At 50.8% G+C, this 18,321-nt stretch overlaps 1 protein-coding gene across 1 annotated transcript; it reads left to right on the forward strand.

Moving 5' to 3' along the window:
- Positions 1 to 202: 202 nt before the first annotated feature.
- LOC123398282 lies at positions 203 to 15,584 on the forward strand. The gene is made up of 4 exons (XM_045092763.1): positions 203 to 453; positions 6,241 to 6,556; positions 7,273 to 7,432; positions 14,859 to 15,584. The coding sequence occupies exons 1-4, from the start codon at positions 313 to 315 to the stop codon at positions 15,319 to 15,321; spliced, it is 1,080 nt and encodes a 359-aa protein (XP_044948698.1). The 5' UTR covers positions 203 to 312; the 3' UTR covers positions 15,322 to 15,584.
- Positions 15,585 to 18,321: the final 2,737 nt, after the last annotated feature.

The following is an 18,321-nucleotide window of genomic DNA, read 5'->3' on the forward strand; positions in this document are numbered from 1 at the left end:
CAAACGGGTCCCAAAATGTCGTAGGATTTCAAATCTTACAAAAAAAATCAACTGGAATACATATATTCATTTGAACTGTAGGAAGTTCCTTAAAGAAAGAGAGTAAGTGGTCTAAGGAATTTAAATTTTTGTTTGAAATAAGGAATTTAAGTAGTGGTGTGAAAAAAAAAGAGCTGCGGAGGAAAGGCATGGGCGCAACAAAACGACGGCGAGGCTCCAGTCGTCGAGCTCCCGAGTCCACTGCAGCCCACGTCGTCCGCCTCCTCTCCATTCCTCCCCTCGTCGCGCCCGACTCCGCCTCCCGCTCCCCTCATGCGCCCCTCCGCGGCCGCCTTCCTCGCCCCCGCCGTCACGGCCTCCAGCCGCCTGGTTCCGCTCCGGCCGGCGAGGCGCTTCGCTGTACGCTGCGTCGCCGCCCCTCCCGCCTCCAAGCCCGCCTACTCGCCCTCCAAGGTGAGTTCGCCGAACAATTGGTCGCCGAGTGCAAGTATCGACATAAATCGCTGCTTTTGCTTCCTACTTGATTTGGGCTCATCGGAATCGTTGTATCGGGTGGCTGCGCAATCCGTTCAATAAGCCGCGAGTCTTAGCATGATTGGGGTTCGCCAACTTATTCACGCGGATTTAGATCTCGAGTTGTTTGGTACTCCTAGGTTTTAAGTCTCTAGAACTTCCATATACTACTGCTTAAAAGTAATAATCGAATGCCTAGCAGAGCTTTAGGGCATTTCCAACCGATCCCCTAAAGGCCATAAGGGAGTAAAAATTTCAGTTTACTACCTTACGACCTAGCTAATCCCCTAAAAACGGTAAGGGGGTAATTTTTTTACTCCAACTCCCCATTCCCCCCAAATTTTCCGAGTAAAGCTCAGTCTCCCCCTCCCGCGTCGCACTGCCTCCCACCCCTGCCCCCGCCCCCCTCCCTCCCTCCTTGCCGCCGCCACCGACGACCTTGGAGCCGGCCCGGAATGGATAGCCAATACCCCCCGCTCGCCCCGCCGGACCTGGGGATGACAAAGAAGCACGGGGTCCAAGCTGCGCCTCCAACCGCACCAATGGTGTCTGGCATGGCCACCGCGTCTTCGGCAACGGCGCGCCGCCCTCCCGGCCCACCTACCGGAGGCATACGAGCTCGAAAGCCGACGGCGGCGGCGTCAGCACTCGCCGAGGCGGCCGCCAAGAAGAAGACCGTGGCGCCGCCTCGTCCAAAGCCTACGCATCGTGCGGCAACTCCGGCTGCCCCTACGGCGACTGCTCCGTCACGAGCGGCGGCAACAGCCGGCAACAAAAAACGCGACCGCCGAGTGCTTGATGAAATGCCAACAGGGTAAAAACCTCGCATCCTGTTGGAATTCGATAGTGATTGTTCGTGATCGGTAGTGATGGTTTATAGTGCTTGCTTTGACATTGTAGAGCGGAGATGAACACGGCCGAATTCCTCGCATCATTGGAGTCCTCGGCAACCGTTGGCCTTGATGATCTCGAACATTGTGTTTGAAGTGATGTCTTTTGGGTGAACTTCGCATGTTTAAATTTGAAAAACGCGGTGATGAAACTTTATGTTATGACGATTGTTGCTATCCATGCTTTCATTTGAATGATTTTAAGATATGCATTGTGTAGAGATTGTGTTTGTGCGGCTAGTATGCAAAACGGCCACAAATTTGATTTTACTCTTCTAACTATGGGGGATCGGCTAGGTGCAGCCACCGTAAGTGGAATAAAATTTTACTCCACTAACTTTACTTTTACTCCACTAACTTTTAGGGGATCAGTTAGAAACGCCCTTACGCGCCGTCCAAGCGTCATAATTTTTGTGTTATACACTCCTAGATATAGCAATTTTTTGAGTTGAATTTGATACACTGTTGTTGCCCCACATGACACATCATATGCTGTGTACCTAATTTTTTCAAAAGTATGCGGCATGCTATGAATCAACACATTTTGTAGCCTGTAACACAATATACTTCCTCCTTGGTAAAACCAATTATACTTCATCCTATTGTCATTTCAAGGCTGTTATCACAGAGATATTTTTTTGCGGTGGCACAGAAATTAATAATTGATTGAATGACCAGTTTAACCTTGTGCGAGATGTTTAGCCCTAGAGACTATGTTGACGCTATCGATTGATGACTTGTTGGGTCAAATTATCAAAACACTGTTGTAGATTTTTCTTGACAAGGTGGGATTACTGTTGTTAGGAAGTATTATATTAGTCTAGGAGTCCTTATTAGTCTATTAGTATTAGTCTAGGAGTCCTTATTAGTCTACGTTTACTTTCCTTGCACCTCAAGTCATGTGTAATATATATATGTCCCTTGGACCTTCAATACAGATAAGTTGCTTTCCTAACATGGTATTAGAGCTTAGGTTATTTTTTTCAGGCGCCGCAACTCGCCCTCCCGATCCAATCTTCGATTGCGCCGCTTTCTCTCGCTGGCCGCTTTCTCTATTGCGCCTCATCAAGCGACTCGCGGCCGTGAACCTCTCTGATCTCCATCCACGCCGTCCTGGCGCTCCTGGCCGCTGGCGCCGGTGGGAAGACCCTGGAAGAGATCCTCCGCATCCTAGGCGTGCGGTCCAACCTCGAGCTACAGGACTCCGTGGCAGGTCTCCTGGACGGATCCTCGAATCCTGACGGCGGCGGGCCGAGCATGGCGTTCGCGTGCGGCATATGGAGCGACCTGACGCGGCCGCTGAAGCCGGCCTTCCGTGACGCCGTCTCCCTCCAGATCTCCCGCAGGCGGCCCCTACCACCGCGTCTCCAGCCGCCGCCGCGCGTCCTCCCCCGCGTCTCCAGCCGCCGCGTCTCTAGCCGCCGCCGCCCCTAGCCGCCGCCAGATCAGATCTCGATCCCGTCTGCGGATCGATCTCATGCTCTGCTATTGGATGCTGGCGCCCCGTCACCTCCCTCTCCAAATCTCCAGGATCCATTGTCCATGGCTGTGCCCACCTGATCTGCCCGTCGGTCTGCTGCGTTCACCCGTCAGCCAAGTCTCCTGCAAGCCAGTCCCTGCTGTCAGCCTCCAGATCGAGCCACAACAGCTTGTCCAACAACCGCAGCCTCTCAGATCGGTCTGCACGGACATCTTGCCACATCGAAGCTCACCTCAGGCCGCTGCCTGTAAGTCCGCTCGTGGGATCCAGCCGCCGCCCATGCAAGCTACTTGCTTGGTAGCTTCTGGTGGTCCGCGTGCCTGCTGCTGTGTTGATACAGCTCTACATGGGTTTGTTACGCATTGCTTGCATGGCTGCGTGTTGTCCCATGTGCAGCTTTCCTCCTGCTATCCTGTGTTGCTTGCCTACATGCTTGCTGGCGCTTTTCTATAAGCTACTACCGCTGCTCACATGCTGATGCTTGCTATCGCATCTAGTTTCGTATATGCTTTTCAGTTTTTTTTCCGCCGCGTCCACCAAATCCGTTCATATTTTGTGTTTTCTCATGCCATGCGAGTCCATCATACCTTAGTCCGTCAGTCTTTCTCCGGTCCTGATCCTTTCTATACAACTTTTGTGGCTTATTTGCCCTTGTTGTTTTCTATAGGATTTTCTGGACTTCTTTTGCATTGTCGATCTACGTCCATCGTGCCTTATCCGTCGAGCTTCTTTCGCCGACGGTTGTCGTGGACTATGATTTTCTGCACAATGCTTTATTCTCTTGATGCGTCATCTTTTTTTAACAACCCATCTTCTCTTGATACTTATGTTGTATCTTCAAGTGATGCGGTGTCTTCCTCTCGATGTGCCATCTTCTTTTGACAACACATCTTCTCTTGATACTTATCTTGTATCTTCAAGTGATGCGGTGTCTACCTCTGATGTGCCATCTCTTTGTTCTCTCCTTCGGCGACTCGACAAGTTTTGAAGACTCTTCATGCTACGACGACACTCTCAAGGCGCGGATTTGGATTATCATATTTTTTTTAATATTACACTTCTTCAAATGCAATGCTATTGCATACGCTTTGCATTTGAGGGGGGGGGGTGTTAGGAAGTATTAGTATTAGTCTAGGAGTCCTTATTAGTCTATTAGTATTAGTCTAGGAGTCCTTATTAGTCTACATTTACTTTCCTTGCATCTCAAGTCATGTGTAATATATATATGTTCCTTGGACCTTCAATACAGATAAGTTGTTTTCCTAACAACTGTAACACGAAACAAATGGAGTCTATACTACTTACAGTATGAAATGGAAGTAGAGAAAATCTCAAATCTATGATGACGCTAATGATTGATGACTGTTGGGTCAAATTATCAAAACACTGCTGTAATTTTTTCTTGACAAGGTGGAATCACTACACAATGAAACAGAGCCTATACTACTTACAGTATGAATGGAAGAAGTATCTTCAGCAGTGCGGTGTTGTCCACATGCATATGAGATGTTATGTTTCATGGTCAGTAGTGCGGTGTTGTCCACATACATATGAGGTGTTGTGTTTCATGGTCAGTATTGTTTAACGTTTTTGGCTCACATTATCCAGGATACCGTAAGCCTGCTCTCTCTCTCTCTCCCCTGTCACATCCATATGAGGTTTTGTGCTACCTCCTTGCTTCCATGTCTAAAAGTTATACAAAATTTCAAGACCAATTCGACCTCAGTTTGAAGAGATGGAAAAGAAAAAAATGTGCATGAGTGGTGATTTTTCACTGACCATCAGCATATGTTTTGGCTACTTGTCAATTTCATATCTTCCAAATCAGTCTAGCTGGGCCTTGAAATTTTAAATGTAAATAAAATGTGCGCTCTCTACATTGCCAATTTTCTTTTGAAAACCTTAGGTACCTCTTTAAGAGTAGGATGCACCGATGCTTCCTCCTTTTTTATCTTCCTTTCATCTGCTTATCCAGTAGTAGTTGGTCCGTTTAATTGGTTTAGTTGCAGTGTTCCCTAATGGTCTGGCACATCTACTTTCTTTCTAGTTCTTATTCACAGTCGGTGTCATACCAGGGCCTTATCTTCGGTTCTACCTACTTGATTGCTAGTGCGGTGATTTTGCTATGTCGATTTCATTAATTGGCATGCATGTCTGAGTTTATGCATGTACTTGCATGTTCTCTAAGATAGAGAGAAGTTGATGTCATGTTGCTCCTATAGTAACAATGATGAGAGGTCAGGACATAAGGAATTGACTTTAGAGGAAACAAATTGGAAGTAGGAATTGTGAGCCAAACAAAACAGAATGCTAAGTTTTTTCATGATGACCTTGAAGACTTGAACAGTGAACCACATTGTGCTGAACTTGGTACTACGACAAGAAAGCCCTTTGTCCCAAGCAAGTTGAGGTAAGCTAGGGATGGAACCCAAGAAACCTATGTGAACCCATATAAGAAGGGATTAAGTACATGTAAACAAAGTAAGGGAATGTAAATTAAGGTTCTGGTACATGGATTGCTGAATTCCATGCAGTGATATAAAGGGCTGAATCTCTGGGTACATTCAAGTCCCGAAAGTCTCTTTTTACCGCCTCCTCCCATGCCAACTTTGGTTGCCCCCTACCCCTCCTAGTATTTTCACTACTCTTTAGAAATTAGAACACCGCTATTCACTGGTGCTTCTGCAGGCCTCTGTTGGATATGTCCAAACCACCGTAGTTGGTGTTGGACAAGCTTCTCTTCAATTGGTGTCACCCCTGCCTTATCACGTATTCCCCCATTCTTAATCCAGCCCTTTATTGTATGGCCACACATCCACCTTAGCATGTGCATCTCAGTGGCACTCTGTTGGATGTATTGTCCCTTAGTAGGCCAACACTCCCCTCCATATAGCATGGCAGGTCTGATCGCCGTCCTACAGAACTTACCTTTGACCTTCTGTGGTACCTTGTTGTCACAGAGAATGTCAGATGCTTGCCGCCAGTTCATCCACACTGCTTTGATACTGGGTTAACATCCTCATCGATACCACTGTTACATTGTAGCATTGATCCCAAGTATCAGAAGGTTTCCTCTTAGGCAATGGCCGACAAAGAGTGGACCACATTGTGCTGAACTTAGTACTATAATATGTACAAAATATTCCTGAAGTTCGTGATACCATGTTTACTTCAACAGATTCCGCTAGTACAATGGTTTGTGCATCCATTTGTTAAAGTTAAGTTCCTTAGTGAATATCGACTACTCTAGAGGCAAATATCTCAACATTGGACTGCTAACTGTGGTCACAGGAGCAACTTTATTTTGTCTCCATGTGCTATTATCTGTCTGTAACATTATTTGGTATACTTTTCTAGAGTGGGAATTGGCAGTGGACATTTGAGGATAAACCAGTAAGCATTTACTATGAGGAACATGATCAGGGGACTGCTGAGAATGTGAAGAACATCCTTATGATCCCTACGATTTCTGATGTTAGCACAGTGGAGGAATGGAGGGTGGTTGCCAAAGATATTGTGACACGTAAAGGAGAACTCAGCTACCGTGCTACTATTGTTGATTGGCCTGGTCTGGGTTATTCAGACAGGCCATCACTGAACTATAATGCTGATGTGATGGAGAATTTTCTGGTTCAGCTATTGAACTCACCAAATAGTCCTGTGGCGGATGCAGGTAAAACAGAATTTACTCTTTCAGTCTACTGGTAGTCTGTCATTGCAAGCATCTTTCCTGGAATTAGTACTTGATTCTATGCACTTTGCTCTGGTTACGGTTATTTGGTTCATGAATATGACTCATTCTTCTATCCTTTAATGGTACCTTCCTACTTTACCTGCATATGCTTATTGGAAGTTGGAACATTGTTATGAAAAGTACATGTATGGTTTAGACTGTTTAGTGGTTCAACTAGAGCCCAGAAGTAGTATGTTTGTGGTATGCACAAAATTATGCCTGCCCAACGTTATCATTCATAGCTAACTGAAATATTCTAGAGAAAGTGTTTCCAGGTTATATTCTTCTTGGCTAGTACATGAAAGCTGGCTGGCCATTTTATGCTGCATCTTACGGTTATGGTTCTGAACATAATTATCGTATGTTAGTACTTCATGGGTAGAGTAGCAATGTAGTTAAAGGAAGCTTATAGAGTAGAGCAGAACAGCCAAAGCCACCATGGGAATATTCTCTTGTCAATGTTAACAAGTACGAACATATGCCAGGAAGCAGAAAACAAATTCTAGTTGATCGTTGTCTGTCAGATTGACTGCTGTTCTCAGTACGATTTTCAATTATTCAGTACCGGCAATCACTTTGAAAATTTTGTTCTCTTTGAATCTCAGTAGTGACTTAACGATGTGGGTGTACACTTGCACTGTCTACACTATGTTCAGATGGTGAACTGGTAGTTGTTGGAGGTGGTCATGCAGCAACCATAGCTATCCGTGCAGCTGGGAAAGGCCTTATCAGACCATCTGCGGTTGCTGCTGTTGCACCTACTTGGGCTGGACCCCTTCCCATTGTATTTGGCCGAGGTTCTGATATGGAAACAAGGTACTAAACTTGCGCTTATTAGTTCTTATGGTATTACGTATATTTGCCAGAGAATACTTTTATAGGCACTCCCGTGTTCTGTCATCTGTGCAACTTTGTTTATACTCAAATCAGGTGGAGGCAGGGCACTCATTTTGTTGAGTTTATTTTAAGATAATGGTATAATACCAAGATCACCACTACCAATGCACTTCATTGCCAGTTTTTCAGCAACAGTTTGCATTTTTCTGTGCTGTCTTGACTACAAAATCTGCAGACACTCCATTTACAAGTCTCATGCCTATGGGCTATGGCTATATTCTCTGACCCTTTCCTCACAATATTTGTTGTTCACTGTGTATGTCAATTGTCAAGGGTGAATATAAAAATGTGCTAGGCAGATGTCATAGGCATGAAACATACCCAGAATTGTGAGAATTGTGAAGCTGTGGAAACATTAAGATTTTTTTTTCGAGAAAACGCAGAGATGTGCGTTTCTTTATATTGAAAAGAGGGAAAGTCAGTCTCAGAGGAGACGGTTACAACAGATTACAAGTAACTCAATGCACATCCCAGGATGGGGGCAAGACTACCCTAAGCCCCTTGTCCCGAGCTCTAGCCCAACATCTCATCTCATCTTTGATTCCATCCGCGAGCTCGGAGAGCGACAGAGTGGCATGATCAAATACACACGCATTCCTATGTTTCCAGATCATCCATGGAACTAGCAGTGTGGTGGACCTCAGCGCCTTGCGGAGTGATGGTGGTGTTGCATCTCTCGCCCTAATCCACCAGTTTTGAATGGAGATATCCTGCTCCGGCGTGGGGGCTGGTAAGCGCAGCCAGGAAAGAGCCTCGTGCCAGGCTTGCCGCGCGAAGGGACATGCCAGTAGCAGGTGGTGAATGGTCTCTGGCTCTTGGTCGCAAAGCAGGCATCGGGCGTGATGAGGGAGGCCGCGACGGGCGAGTCTGTCCGCGGTCCAGCATCGGTCTAGGTTCACAAGCCAGTGGAAGAACTTGACCTTCGGCGGAGCCCATCCCTTCCAGATTAACTTCCAGGAATGGCAAGCGAGGGATCCGTGGAAGGTGGCCTGATAGCATGATCGCGCCGAGTATTCTCCATTAGCAGTCCATGTCCAGACAAGCCTGTCTGGCTCGGCGGACAAGGTGGTGTGCGTGACGCGCTGCCATGTCGTCAAGTATTGGCCAATCTCTTGAAGCCCCACGACGCCGCGGATGTCTCGGGCCCACGCGTTGCCGGCGAGGCCATCCGCCACCGTCCGCACCCTTCTCCTATTCTTGGGAATGCATAGGTACAGCAGGGGTGCTAGCTCGCGAATCGACTGCCCATGCAGCCATCGGTCTTCCTAGAACAGCGCCGTGCGGCCATCACCTAGCACCATGAAGGTGGAGGCATAGAAGAGGCCGAGCTCCTCACTGGAGAACTGCATGTCCAGGCCTTTCTAGGCTCTGTCGGCGTCCGTCCTAGATAGCCAGAGCCACCGCAGCCGAAGCGCAAGCCCAGTGCGCTCCAAATATCGGATGCCCAGCCCTCCCAGTGCGAGAGGCCGACTGACGCGCGCCAGTTAACGTGACAGTGTCCTCCCTGAGCAGCCGCACGGCCAGCCCAGAGGAAGCCGCGCTGGATCTTCTCTAGTTGCTTCAGGGTCTTTTTCGGGGGCGCCAGGGCGAGCATCTGGTGGATTGGGATCGCGCTGAGGACCGATTTGACCAATGCCAACCTCCCAGATTTGTTCATGAGCCATGCTTTCCATGTCGGGAGGCGGCCAGCCACAGCATCGACTAGCGGCTGCATCTGAGCTGCTGTGGGTCGTCTGGTGGTGAGCGGTATGCCCAGGTAGGTGATGGGCAAGTTCGCCGCCTGGCAGCCCAACGCCTCCAGCAAGGCAGCACTCTCCTCGTCGCCGTGTAGGGTCGTGGCCGAGCTCTTGCCATAGTTGACCTGCAAGCCCGACGCGGCCTCGAAAATACCTAGGATGCCCTTCACCGCGAGCACCTCATCCATCTCAGCATGGCAAAACAACATCACGTCATCGGCGTATAGTGAGACGGCCGAAACAGTACGTCGGGGGTGCAGCCGCCGAAGTATGCAGGCCTGGAGCGCCCGATGCATGAGGCGGCCCAGCGCGTCGACAACGAGAACGAATAGCTGCGGTGATGTGGAGTCCCCTTGACGCAGCCCGCGACGGTGCCAAATCGGGGGGCCAGGCACGCCATTGAGCATGACCCGCGTGCTGGCCGAGGAAAGGAGGATGGCTATCCACTCCGTGAACCTGTCCCCAAACCCATATTGGCGCAACATCTCAAAGAGGAACGGCCAAGATATGGAGTCGAAAGCCCGCGTGAGATCGAGCTTGAGCATGATGCACGGGGCGCCGAAGTGGTGAAGCATTCGGAGAGACTGCCGGACGAGCATGAAGTTGTCGTGGAGGGAGCGTCTGGCAATGAATGCGTTCTGGTTGCGGCTGACTAGGCTGTCCAGCTTGGGGGCGATGCGCAACGACAGAACCTTCGCGAATAGCTTGGCCATGATGTGGATCAGGCAGATAGGCCGGTAGTCGCCCAGCTTTTGTGCATCCGCGCGCTTTGGCAGCAGGGTCAGGAGGGCTTGGTTGAGCTTACCAAACCCTCTCCCACGAAGCAGGAATAATTGCTCGAAGACATCCAGAATATCCTGCCTGATAACGCCCCAACAGGCCCGCAAGAACTCTGCAGAGAACCCGTCTGGCCCTGGTGCCTTGTGCGCCGGCATGTGCTGCACCGCAGCCCAAATCTCCTCAGGGGTGAAGGGCGCATCCAGGCTGCCAAGGTCATCGGCCGTGACGAGCTGCTCGAGATCCAGTGTGTGCTCTCGGTCCATGGCAGTGCCCAGTAGCCCGTCGAAGTGCGCGAATGCCGCTTGGGCCATCTCCTCATGATCGCATAGCACATGTCCGTCAACTAGGAGGCTGTGCACGCGGTTTTTCTGACGCCTGAACGTACACTGCTTGTGGAAGAATCTCGTGTTGGCGTCACCCTCGGCCAGGAAGGAGATGCGGGCGCGCTGCCGCGCGATGGTGCGCTCCAGAGAAGCTAGCCCAAGGTACGCCACCTTGAGCTGCTTGCGCAACCAGTCCTCTGCCGGGGAGAGCAGGCGACTCTCCATCGCGTGGTCGAAGCGGGCGATCAGCTCTCGGCATATGGCCAATTTGTCCCGGACATTGCCCGTGGACCTAGCACTCCAACTCGTAAGGGCGCGGGCGGTGGCCTGCAGACGCCGAACCAGCTGCTAGAAGGGGTCGGGGTCATGCACGGAGCTCCAGGCTGTGGCGACCGTGTCGTGAAATCCATCACGGCTGGGCCAGAAAGACTCGAAGCAGAAACGTCTGTGGGCCGTGGGCATGGGGGAGCAGTCCAACAGCAGGGGGCAATGATCAGACACGACAGATGCAAGGCATCTGAGGTGGCACTCTCCGTGGTAATCCTTCCAGTCCGTGGTGCAGAGAACACGATCGAGGTGCACAAGCGTCGGCGGGGTCTGCTCATTAGACCATGTGAAGCGGCGCCCATTTAGGTATACCTCCTTCAGGGCAAGATCGTTGATGGCGCGACGGAACCTTCCCATCATGCGGCGATTCAGGGTACCAGAGCTCTTGTCCGCGTCACGGTAGATGAGGTTGAAATCGCCGCATAGCATCCAAGGGCCCGGGCAAGCAGCCCGAATGTCCCGCAGCTCTTGCAGGAACAGTATCTTGTCGGGGTCGCTTTGGGGGCCATACACCGTGGTAAGCCACCACGGTGCACCACTGGGCGCGCACACTTTGACCGTGATCGCATTTTGGGTGAATAGGGGGTCGGAGATGGTGACAGCCCTACTCTTCCAAGCGATGAGAATACCGCCGCGGGTGCCGTCGGCAGGGAGATAAGTAGAGCCATCAAACTCGGACCCAAGAGTGTCTAGCACAATCGACGAGCAGACCAACGTCATTTTAGTTTCCTGGAGGCATACAATGGATGCACTGGTGGTACATATCAGTGAGCGGATAGCATAGCGCCTAGCGCGCGAGTTGAAGCCCCTGACATTCCAAACCACTATCTGGGGTCCTGGATACATAAGCACGAGGTCGACTACAGGCACCACCAGCCTAGCGCGCGCATGCCATGGCATCACCAGCCGGCAGTGACAGGCCTGCAGGGATCACACGGTCTACGAGAGCGGCTATGGCATGCAGCGCCGGAAGCTTGATCGACGCGGCGAACATATCGTCATATGCTTTCATCTCGACGGGGGTGATCTGCTGGTTTGCGCCGACGATCCCGAGGGTGCGGAGAATCTGCACCACCGCCCTTCTGTCCGTAGTGAGGGCCGCGGGTGCCGGAGCGACGACGGCGGCGGAACGTCCCCTCCTGGGACTGAAGTTGAGAGGGGGCCGCTGGCGTTTCCTGGGAGATGGCAGCATCGCATCTAGCTGCTTAGTGGCTGCAGACAGGAAGGCCCCCAGCGTCCATGTCTGTCTGGTGGCTACACAGGGTCGGCGTCTCTGCAGAGTAATCGGCGGCGAAGCAAAGCGCCCTGGCGTCGAAGGCTGCGCCCGGTTGTTGATGGGATACGCCCCAGGGTCCAGCTGGCAGGTAGGCCTCGGCAGGATGGAGATGTGGCCGCGGCCACGGGGGGGGGGGGGGATCCACGCCTGGTCCTTGCTGTTGTTGCGCGTCCAAGGACAGCACAGGCCGAACAACAGGCGAGCCATCGGGCGTGGGCATTTCTCCTGCCGTGTGCGCATCTGCAGGAGCTGGCGTATCCCCAGCGGGCAGGGGATCCTCGGCTAGGGTCCCAGCAACAACGACGTAAGCCACCAGCCCAGAGGGCTCGGTCCCATCGGCATCCAAGGGCGCTGGCATGGTGACAGCGGTCACGACGGCCGCGGGCCCCGCCTCCAGAGAGCTGGCTTGTAGGGACGGGGTGGCGTCAGCAGAGCTGGCGGGGGAGGGCGATGCGCGTCCCGCCCTGTCCTCAAAGGCGCGCGAAATTAGCCGAGGAGGTTGGTCAAAGAGGGCCTTTGTTGGTGCAGCAGCGGCAGGGGATGAAATAGGCTCGATTTGCCCCGACCGGGGTGCAGGCGGTGCAGCGGCCGACCTCACGCGCTGCTCGGCGGGCCCCAGCCGCAGCAGGCAACGATCCCGACAGGGCATAGGATCAGCTGCTGCAGAAGTGGGTCCGTCCGTATCTGCTTCGGTCGTGCGCGACGTCGACGCCCCAGCGCATCGTGGCCCTGAGCAGCGAACGGGGGAGCGCCAGCTGTCCCAATGCGAACGGCCGAACCGTCCTCCACGCCTGTGCTCGCCACTTTGCGAGAGGGACCGACAAAGCCGCTTTGGGCGTCACGACACGCGCCTGCTGGTGTCCTTTCCCGACGCCGTGACGAGGGCGTGCTGGGCCCTGCTGACCGGGCCAGGTCAGCATGCCAGCCCGCTTGGGGCACAACCCCTGCCGTGGCGCGGCTTGGTACGGCCAGGGAGCCACCACGCCGGCGCCGTCTGAATGGCCGGAGCGGCCATGTGCGTGCGCGAGCGGCGCGAGCGCGTCCACTGCCATACCATCGGCCCGGCCATTCTGTGCCTCAGCCGTACGACGGCGTTTGCGACCACGCCGGCGAGCGCGCCCGGGCCCAGGGCCAGGACCGTGACCATGCCCATTGCCGGGGCCATGCCGGCCGTCTGCGCCACCGTCCTCACCGTCTCCGGCGCTGCCCGCAGCGTCCTGGGCGATGGCCGGAGCAGCCCTGATCAGCTCCGCCTTAGTGAGAGCAATGGAGACGGGGAAGGTGAGCGTTCTGATGTCTGGCGCCTCTGACGGGACACGGCCGGGCAACTGCTCAATGATCTCCAGAGTGGCGGCGCGCCGGATGTCTGCCCGGTCGTGTGCGCGCCCGGTGACGCGGAAGACGGCCATGTCCTCGCGGGAGCGCGTACGGGGATGCAGGCGCTCGATCCAGCAGCTGCCACCTAGCACGTGCTCCGCCGTGGAGAGCAGCCAGGCGTGGGCGGGGATGCCGCGGAGCTCCAGCTCGACGCGGTACTCGAACTCGCCAGCGCCGGCGTGGGCAAGCTTGCACCAGGGCCGGAGGGACAGTGCAAAGCGCGACGAGCTGAAGAAGTGCTCGCCGCGGAACCTTCTCATGGTTGCGAGGGAGGAGAAGAGGATCAGGAAGTCCTCCGGGTGATGCTGATGAACCGAGAAGTCTCCCTCCTCCAGTTCCAGAGAAGACATGACGAGCTCGGACACCTCAACCAGGGACACAGATGGCCGAGTGCCCGTGACGGTGGCCACCATCGCGTGGCCGAGCACCAGTTCCGCCTCGTCCATCTCTTCTGTCTGGGCCAGGAACACGCGGGCGGGGGCATCATCGAACTGGCGAGACCGCTGCAGGGGAGGGGCTACAGCGGTGGGGATCGGAGCGGGCGGGCGCGTCGTCGGGGGGGACGCCCTGGCAGGGGCACCGCGAGGAGACCTGGGCTGCTGGTCCACGGTGGCGCGGCCGCAAGCCGCCGACCATCGCAGTCGCGGGATGCGTGGCCAGAGGCGAGACAGCGGCGGCATCGGATGTCGTTGGGGCAGTGCCTGACGCAGTGACGGTGATCAAGACACCGGAAGCAGAGGCCCCACGAGCTCCTCAGGGGAGGGGCTGCGGCGGCGCGCAGGCGAAGGCGCGGCCGGCGCAGCGCGACGCTGGCGACGAGGCCGTTCTCTGCGATGAGCCTGCTGGAAGCCGTCGGCGTCGAGCACTGGGCCGCCCGAGACGCGGTGAACCTCCGAGCGGGGTCCGAGGCGCTCCTTGGCGGGGGGACGGGCTGCAGGCGCAAGGCGGCCGGGAGCGAGGGCGGCCGGCGACGCGGCAGCGGCCGGCGGAGTGCGGGCGACATCTCTGTACGAGCGCGCCGAGGAGTCGCTCTCCGAGCTCGACCAGCGGTCCCCGTAGGAAACACGCTCGCCGGAGAGGGTCTCGCGGCGGTCGACAGGGTCAGCCCCCACTGGAGTCATGTCGCGGGAGAAGGAGGGCCGCGGTCGACAGGGTCAGCCCCCACTGGAGTCATGTCTAAGCGCTGCAGAAGGATTGTAGGTGTGACCTAAAGCAGTATGCATTGAAATCACACAGAATGAATACTAATGTACTCCCTCCGTTCCTAAATATAAGACCTTTTAGAGATTGCACTATAGATTACATACAAAGTAAAATAGGTGAATCTATATTCTAAAAGATGCCTATATACATCCGTATGTAATCCATAGTGTAATCTCTAAAAGATCTTATATTTAGGAACGTAGGGAGTAGATAATACGCGATATGATCACCCATATTAGCCATTTTTCTACAGATACCTGGCCTGCTAGTGCATAAGATTCAGGCTGATCGGACTAAAATAACTTTTGACCTGTTAATAACAGGTACGGGCTTCTACGAGGAACCCTCAGGGCCCCAGCCATCGGCTGGATGATGTACAATGTTCTGGTGAGCAACGAAAAGTCCATCCAGTCTCAGTACAAGTCCCATGTGTATGCCAACCCTGAGAATGTGACACCGGAAATCGTCGAAAGCCGCTACGAATTGACCAAAAGAAAAGGCGCGCGATATGTTCCTGCTGCGTTTCTGACGGGCCTTCTCGACCCTGTCCAGTCAAGGGAAGAGTTCCTGCAGCTGTTTGCCAAGTTGGACGGAGATGTCCCTGTTTTAGTTGTGTCGACGCTGAATTCCCCCAAGAGGTCCAAGGCCGAGATGGAGGCTCTCAAGGGCGCCAAAGGCGTGACCAAATTCGTGGAGGTCCCGGGCGCGCTTCTGCCGCAGGAAGAATACCCCTTGGCAGTTGCAGAGGAGCTCTACGACTTCCTGCAGGGATCATTCTCGTCATGATGATGAACCGCATGCTTGAGGAAACTACACTGGGGTGATCCTGACCGAGTTCAACTCATATCGCCTTTTGCCGGTAAATCCATCGACATGCCATGTTGCACCTGAGCTTTTAGAAAGAGCAAAGCACCGCCATCAGTTCCTGGGTGCCACACATACCGGAGCCTGCTTCTGACGGAGCTGACGTCCATACATACAGCTTCAATTTGTGTAAAAAAAAAATGCATACTGGCCTGATCAATAATTGCAGTTCACAGTTAAGCCCATCCTCGCGGTTCCAGTTCACGGTTAACCTTGCATCATCACCTGGTTACATTCATTCATTGCACATGGAGGTAGCAGTTCTCTTCCAAGTGAAGTCCCTGTTTTCTTCTACAAGGCACTGGTCTCCACAGGTAAACGTCTCTTCGCTCTTCCTTGCTCGACCCGTACATTTCACCTAGGCGACGACGGCGTGCAGCGGAGCAGCGCTCTTTGGCCGCCGGCGAATCAATGGTTGAAGCTGAGAGGTGCTCGCTCGATGTTGTACGTATCTGGAAATAGAAGCTCAGTCTGGTACGCACGTTGCAGAGGGTGGTCGTAGAGGCAGATTCTTGATCGGTAATTGGGGCCAAGGCCGGGCCGGCAAAATCGGGGACACTGTACGAAACTAAAAAAATAGGGCCTTATCTCATTAAAAAATTAGTTAACGAGCAATTATAGGAACCAGACTAATGTTTTTCATGATGATGCAAATCTGTATTATTGAAACACAAGATTTTAAAAGGTGAATAAAATTAAATTAAACTGTAAATTAGCATATATTAGTTGGAGATCACGTCAATGTCTGGATATTAGACAAATTGTTTAATTTACCTAATTTTGGGTCATGTCCGGTTAAATTGTTATACTATGATCTATAACCGACGAGGTAAATACCGATCTCTAACGAAGTAATGATCCCTGTTAAAAATTAACTAGGAATAGGTATCGACGTTAATCGAAAAGGAGGACTCGCTAAGCACTGAAGGCTACAGTCGGTAACGGATCGATCCGATGAGGCGATGACTCTGAAATTTGGGAAAGGAAGCTACGAAGGAGGCAACGATAGCAACCTAAATCTGATTGATCTGATGAGGCGAAGGCAACAAGACGATCTTTTTTTCTATTGCGCTGATACCCTTTTTAGACCGACCGTAGCCTTTTCATATTATCGATTTAGTGGTTTTCATTTTTTTAAGAAATATCGATCAAGGCCTTGACTCAGGCCTAACTCCAGCTCCCGCTCGAATGAGGCCCAACACCAGCGAGTGACTTTTTTTAGAAATACTACAAGATTTAGGGAGCTCCTACCTGCCGCTCTTTGCGGCAGGGACTCCTGCACCGCACAGAGGGACCGGCCCGACTAGGCCGGCCCAACTTTGTTTCCTTTTTTTTCTGTCACCTTTTTCCTTTTCTATTTATTTACTTTTTTGGTTTGTTTTTCTTTCCTTTTTTCCTTTTCTTTTTGTATTTGAAGCAAAATGAATTTTCGAATTTAAAGAACAATTTTGAAAAAATGTGAACAAATTTAGAAGCGTGAACACATTTGAAAGCACGAATATTTTTGAATCTTGAGAACAAAATTTTGAAATAAGAACAATTTTCAAAAGCCCTGAAGAAATTTGAAAGTGCGAACAAACTTTTAAATCACAAACATTTTTGGAAATTTGAGAACAAATTTTGAAACAGAGAACAATTTAAGAAAATCGTGAACAAATTTGGAAGCGCGAACAATTTTTTAAAGCATGAACATTTTTTGAATATTGAGAACAAAATTTTGGAAAGAAGAATAATTTTGAAAAACCCCAAAAAAATTTGAAAGCGCGAACAAATTTTTAAAGCATGAACATCTTTTGATTTTTGAGAACAAATTTCGAAGCCGAGAACAATTTTGAATAATCCTGAACAAATTTGGAAGCGCGAACAATTTTTTAAATCCCGAACTTTTTTGAATCTTGGGAAGAAAATTTTGAAAAGGAGAACAATTTTAAAAACCCTAAACAAATTTGGAGCGCGAATAATTTTGAACATTTTTTCAAAATGGAGAACAATTTTTTAAAGCATGAGCATTTTTTGAATCTTGAGAACAAATTTAAAGAACGAGAATATTTTAAAAAATTGTAAACAAATTTGGAAGCACGAACAATTTTTTAAACATTTTTGAATTCAGAACAAAATTTTAAATGTAGAACAATTTTTAAACATTTTTCAAAAATCCCAAACCTTTTTTGAAAATCCAAAATTTTCTTTGAAAAATACATACCATTTTTTAAAAAGCATTTTTTTTTAGAATTTGAAGGACAATTTTTCAAAATCCAAAACATTTTATGTATTTATGAACGAAGTTTGAAACATGATATTTTTTTGAAATTTGGAACATGTTTTAGAAGCAAGAACAATTTTCGAAATCTAAGAACATTTTTTGTATTTGTAGTTTTTTTTTTGAAAATCCAAAACATTTTTTGAAATAGAAACAGAAAAGAACAAAAGAAACAGAAAAGAATAAATAAAAAAGAAAACGAAAAAAAACTGCTTCAGGGAACCTTCTAGAAGTTTTTGAAAACCAAAAAAACCCGGCTAAGAACCTCTAGAAGGTTCCCAAAACCGGTTGGGTGATCAGATTGTAGCTGAAATTGGACCAACCCATTTGTCTTTGCTAGCATCCCTGCCGTTGTGCGGAGCCCTAACAATTCGCCGCAATGAGCGATGAAGAGGGTTTTTTCCTAGATTTATAAACAAAATTTGGGACCCCAAAATTATGGATCCTATGCAGTGACACATTTTAGATCACTGTTGGTCCGGCCCTGATTGGGGCGTGACCCCAACTGTTTGGTGCATGCTGGCTATCTGCTCATTTGTCCTCAACTTGCACTTATAGTGTCACCGACTTGCCGATGTGCATATAAACGTGTTTGATGAAATGTTACATGTAGAAACAAAAAGTGAGGCCTGAAAATGAGGTCTACGGTTGTTTTGGAGAGA

The sequence above is a fragment of the Hordeum vulgare genome, chromosome 5H, assembly GCF_904849725.1.
Source record: "Hordeum vulgare subsp. vulgare chromosome 5H, MorexV3_pseudomolecules_assembly, whole genome shotgun sequence".
In the NCBI taxonomy this organism is placed as follows: domain Eukaryota; kingdom Viridiplantae; phylum Streptophyta; class Magnoliopsida; order Poales; family Poaceae; genus Hordeum; species Hordeum vulgare.

What these genes read in the sequence shown, in the direction of transcription:
- LOC123398282 (XM_045092763.1), top strand. Translation starts at nt 313, where the DNA reads ATGCGCCCCTCCGCGGCCGCCTTCCTCGCCCCCGCCGTCACGGCCTCC. An exon ending in CCGCCTACTCGCCCTCCAAG is followed by an intron (nt 454 to 6,240) that starts GTGAGTTCGCCG and finishes ATACTTTTCTAG; the next exon opens with AGTGGGAATTGGCAGTGGAC. An exon ending in GGTTCTGATATGGAAACAAG is followed by an intron (nt 7,433 to 14,858) that starts GTACTAAACTTG and finishes TGTTAATAACAG; the next exon opens with GTACGGGCTTCTACGAGGAA.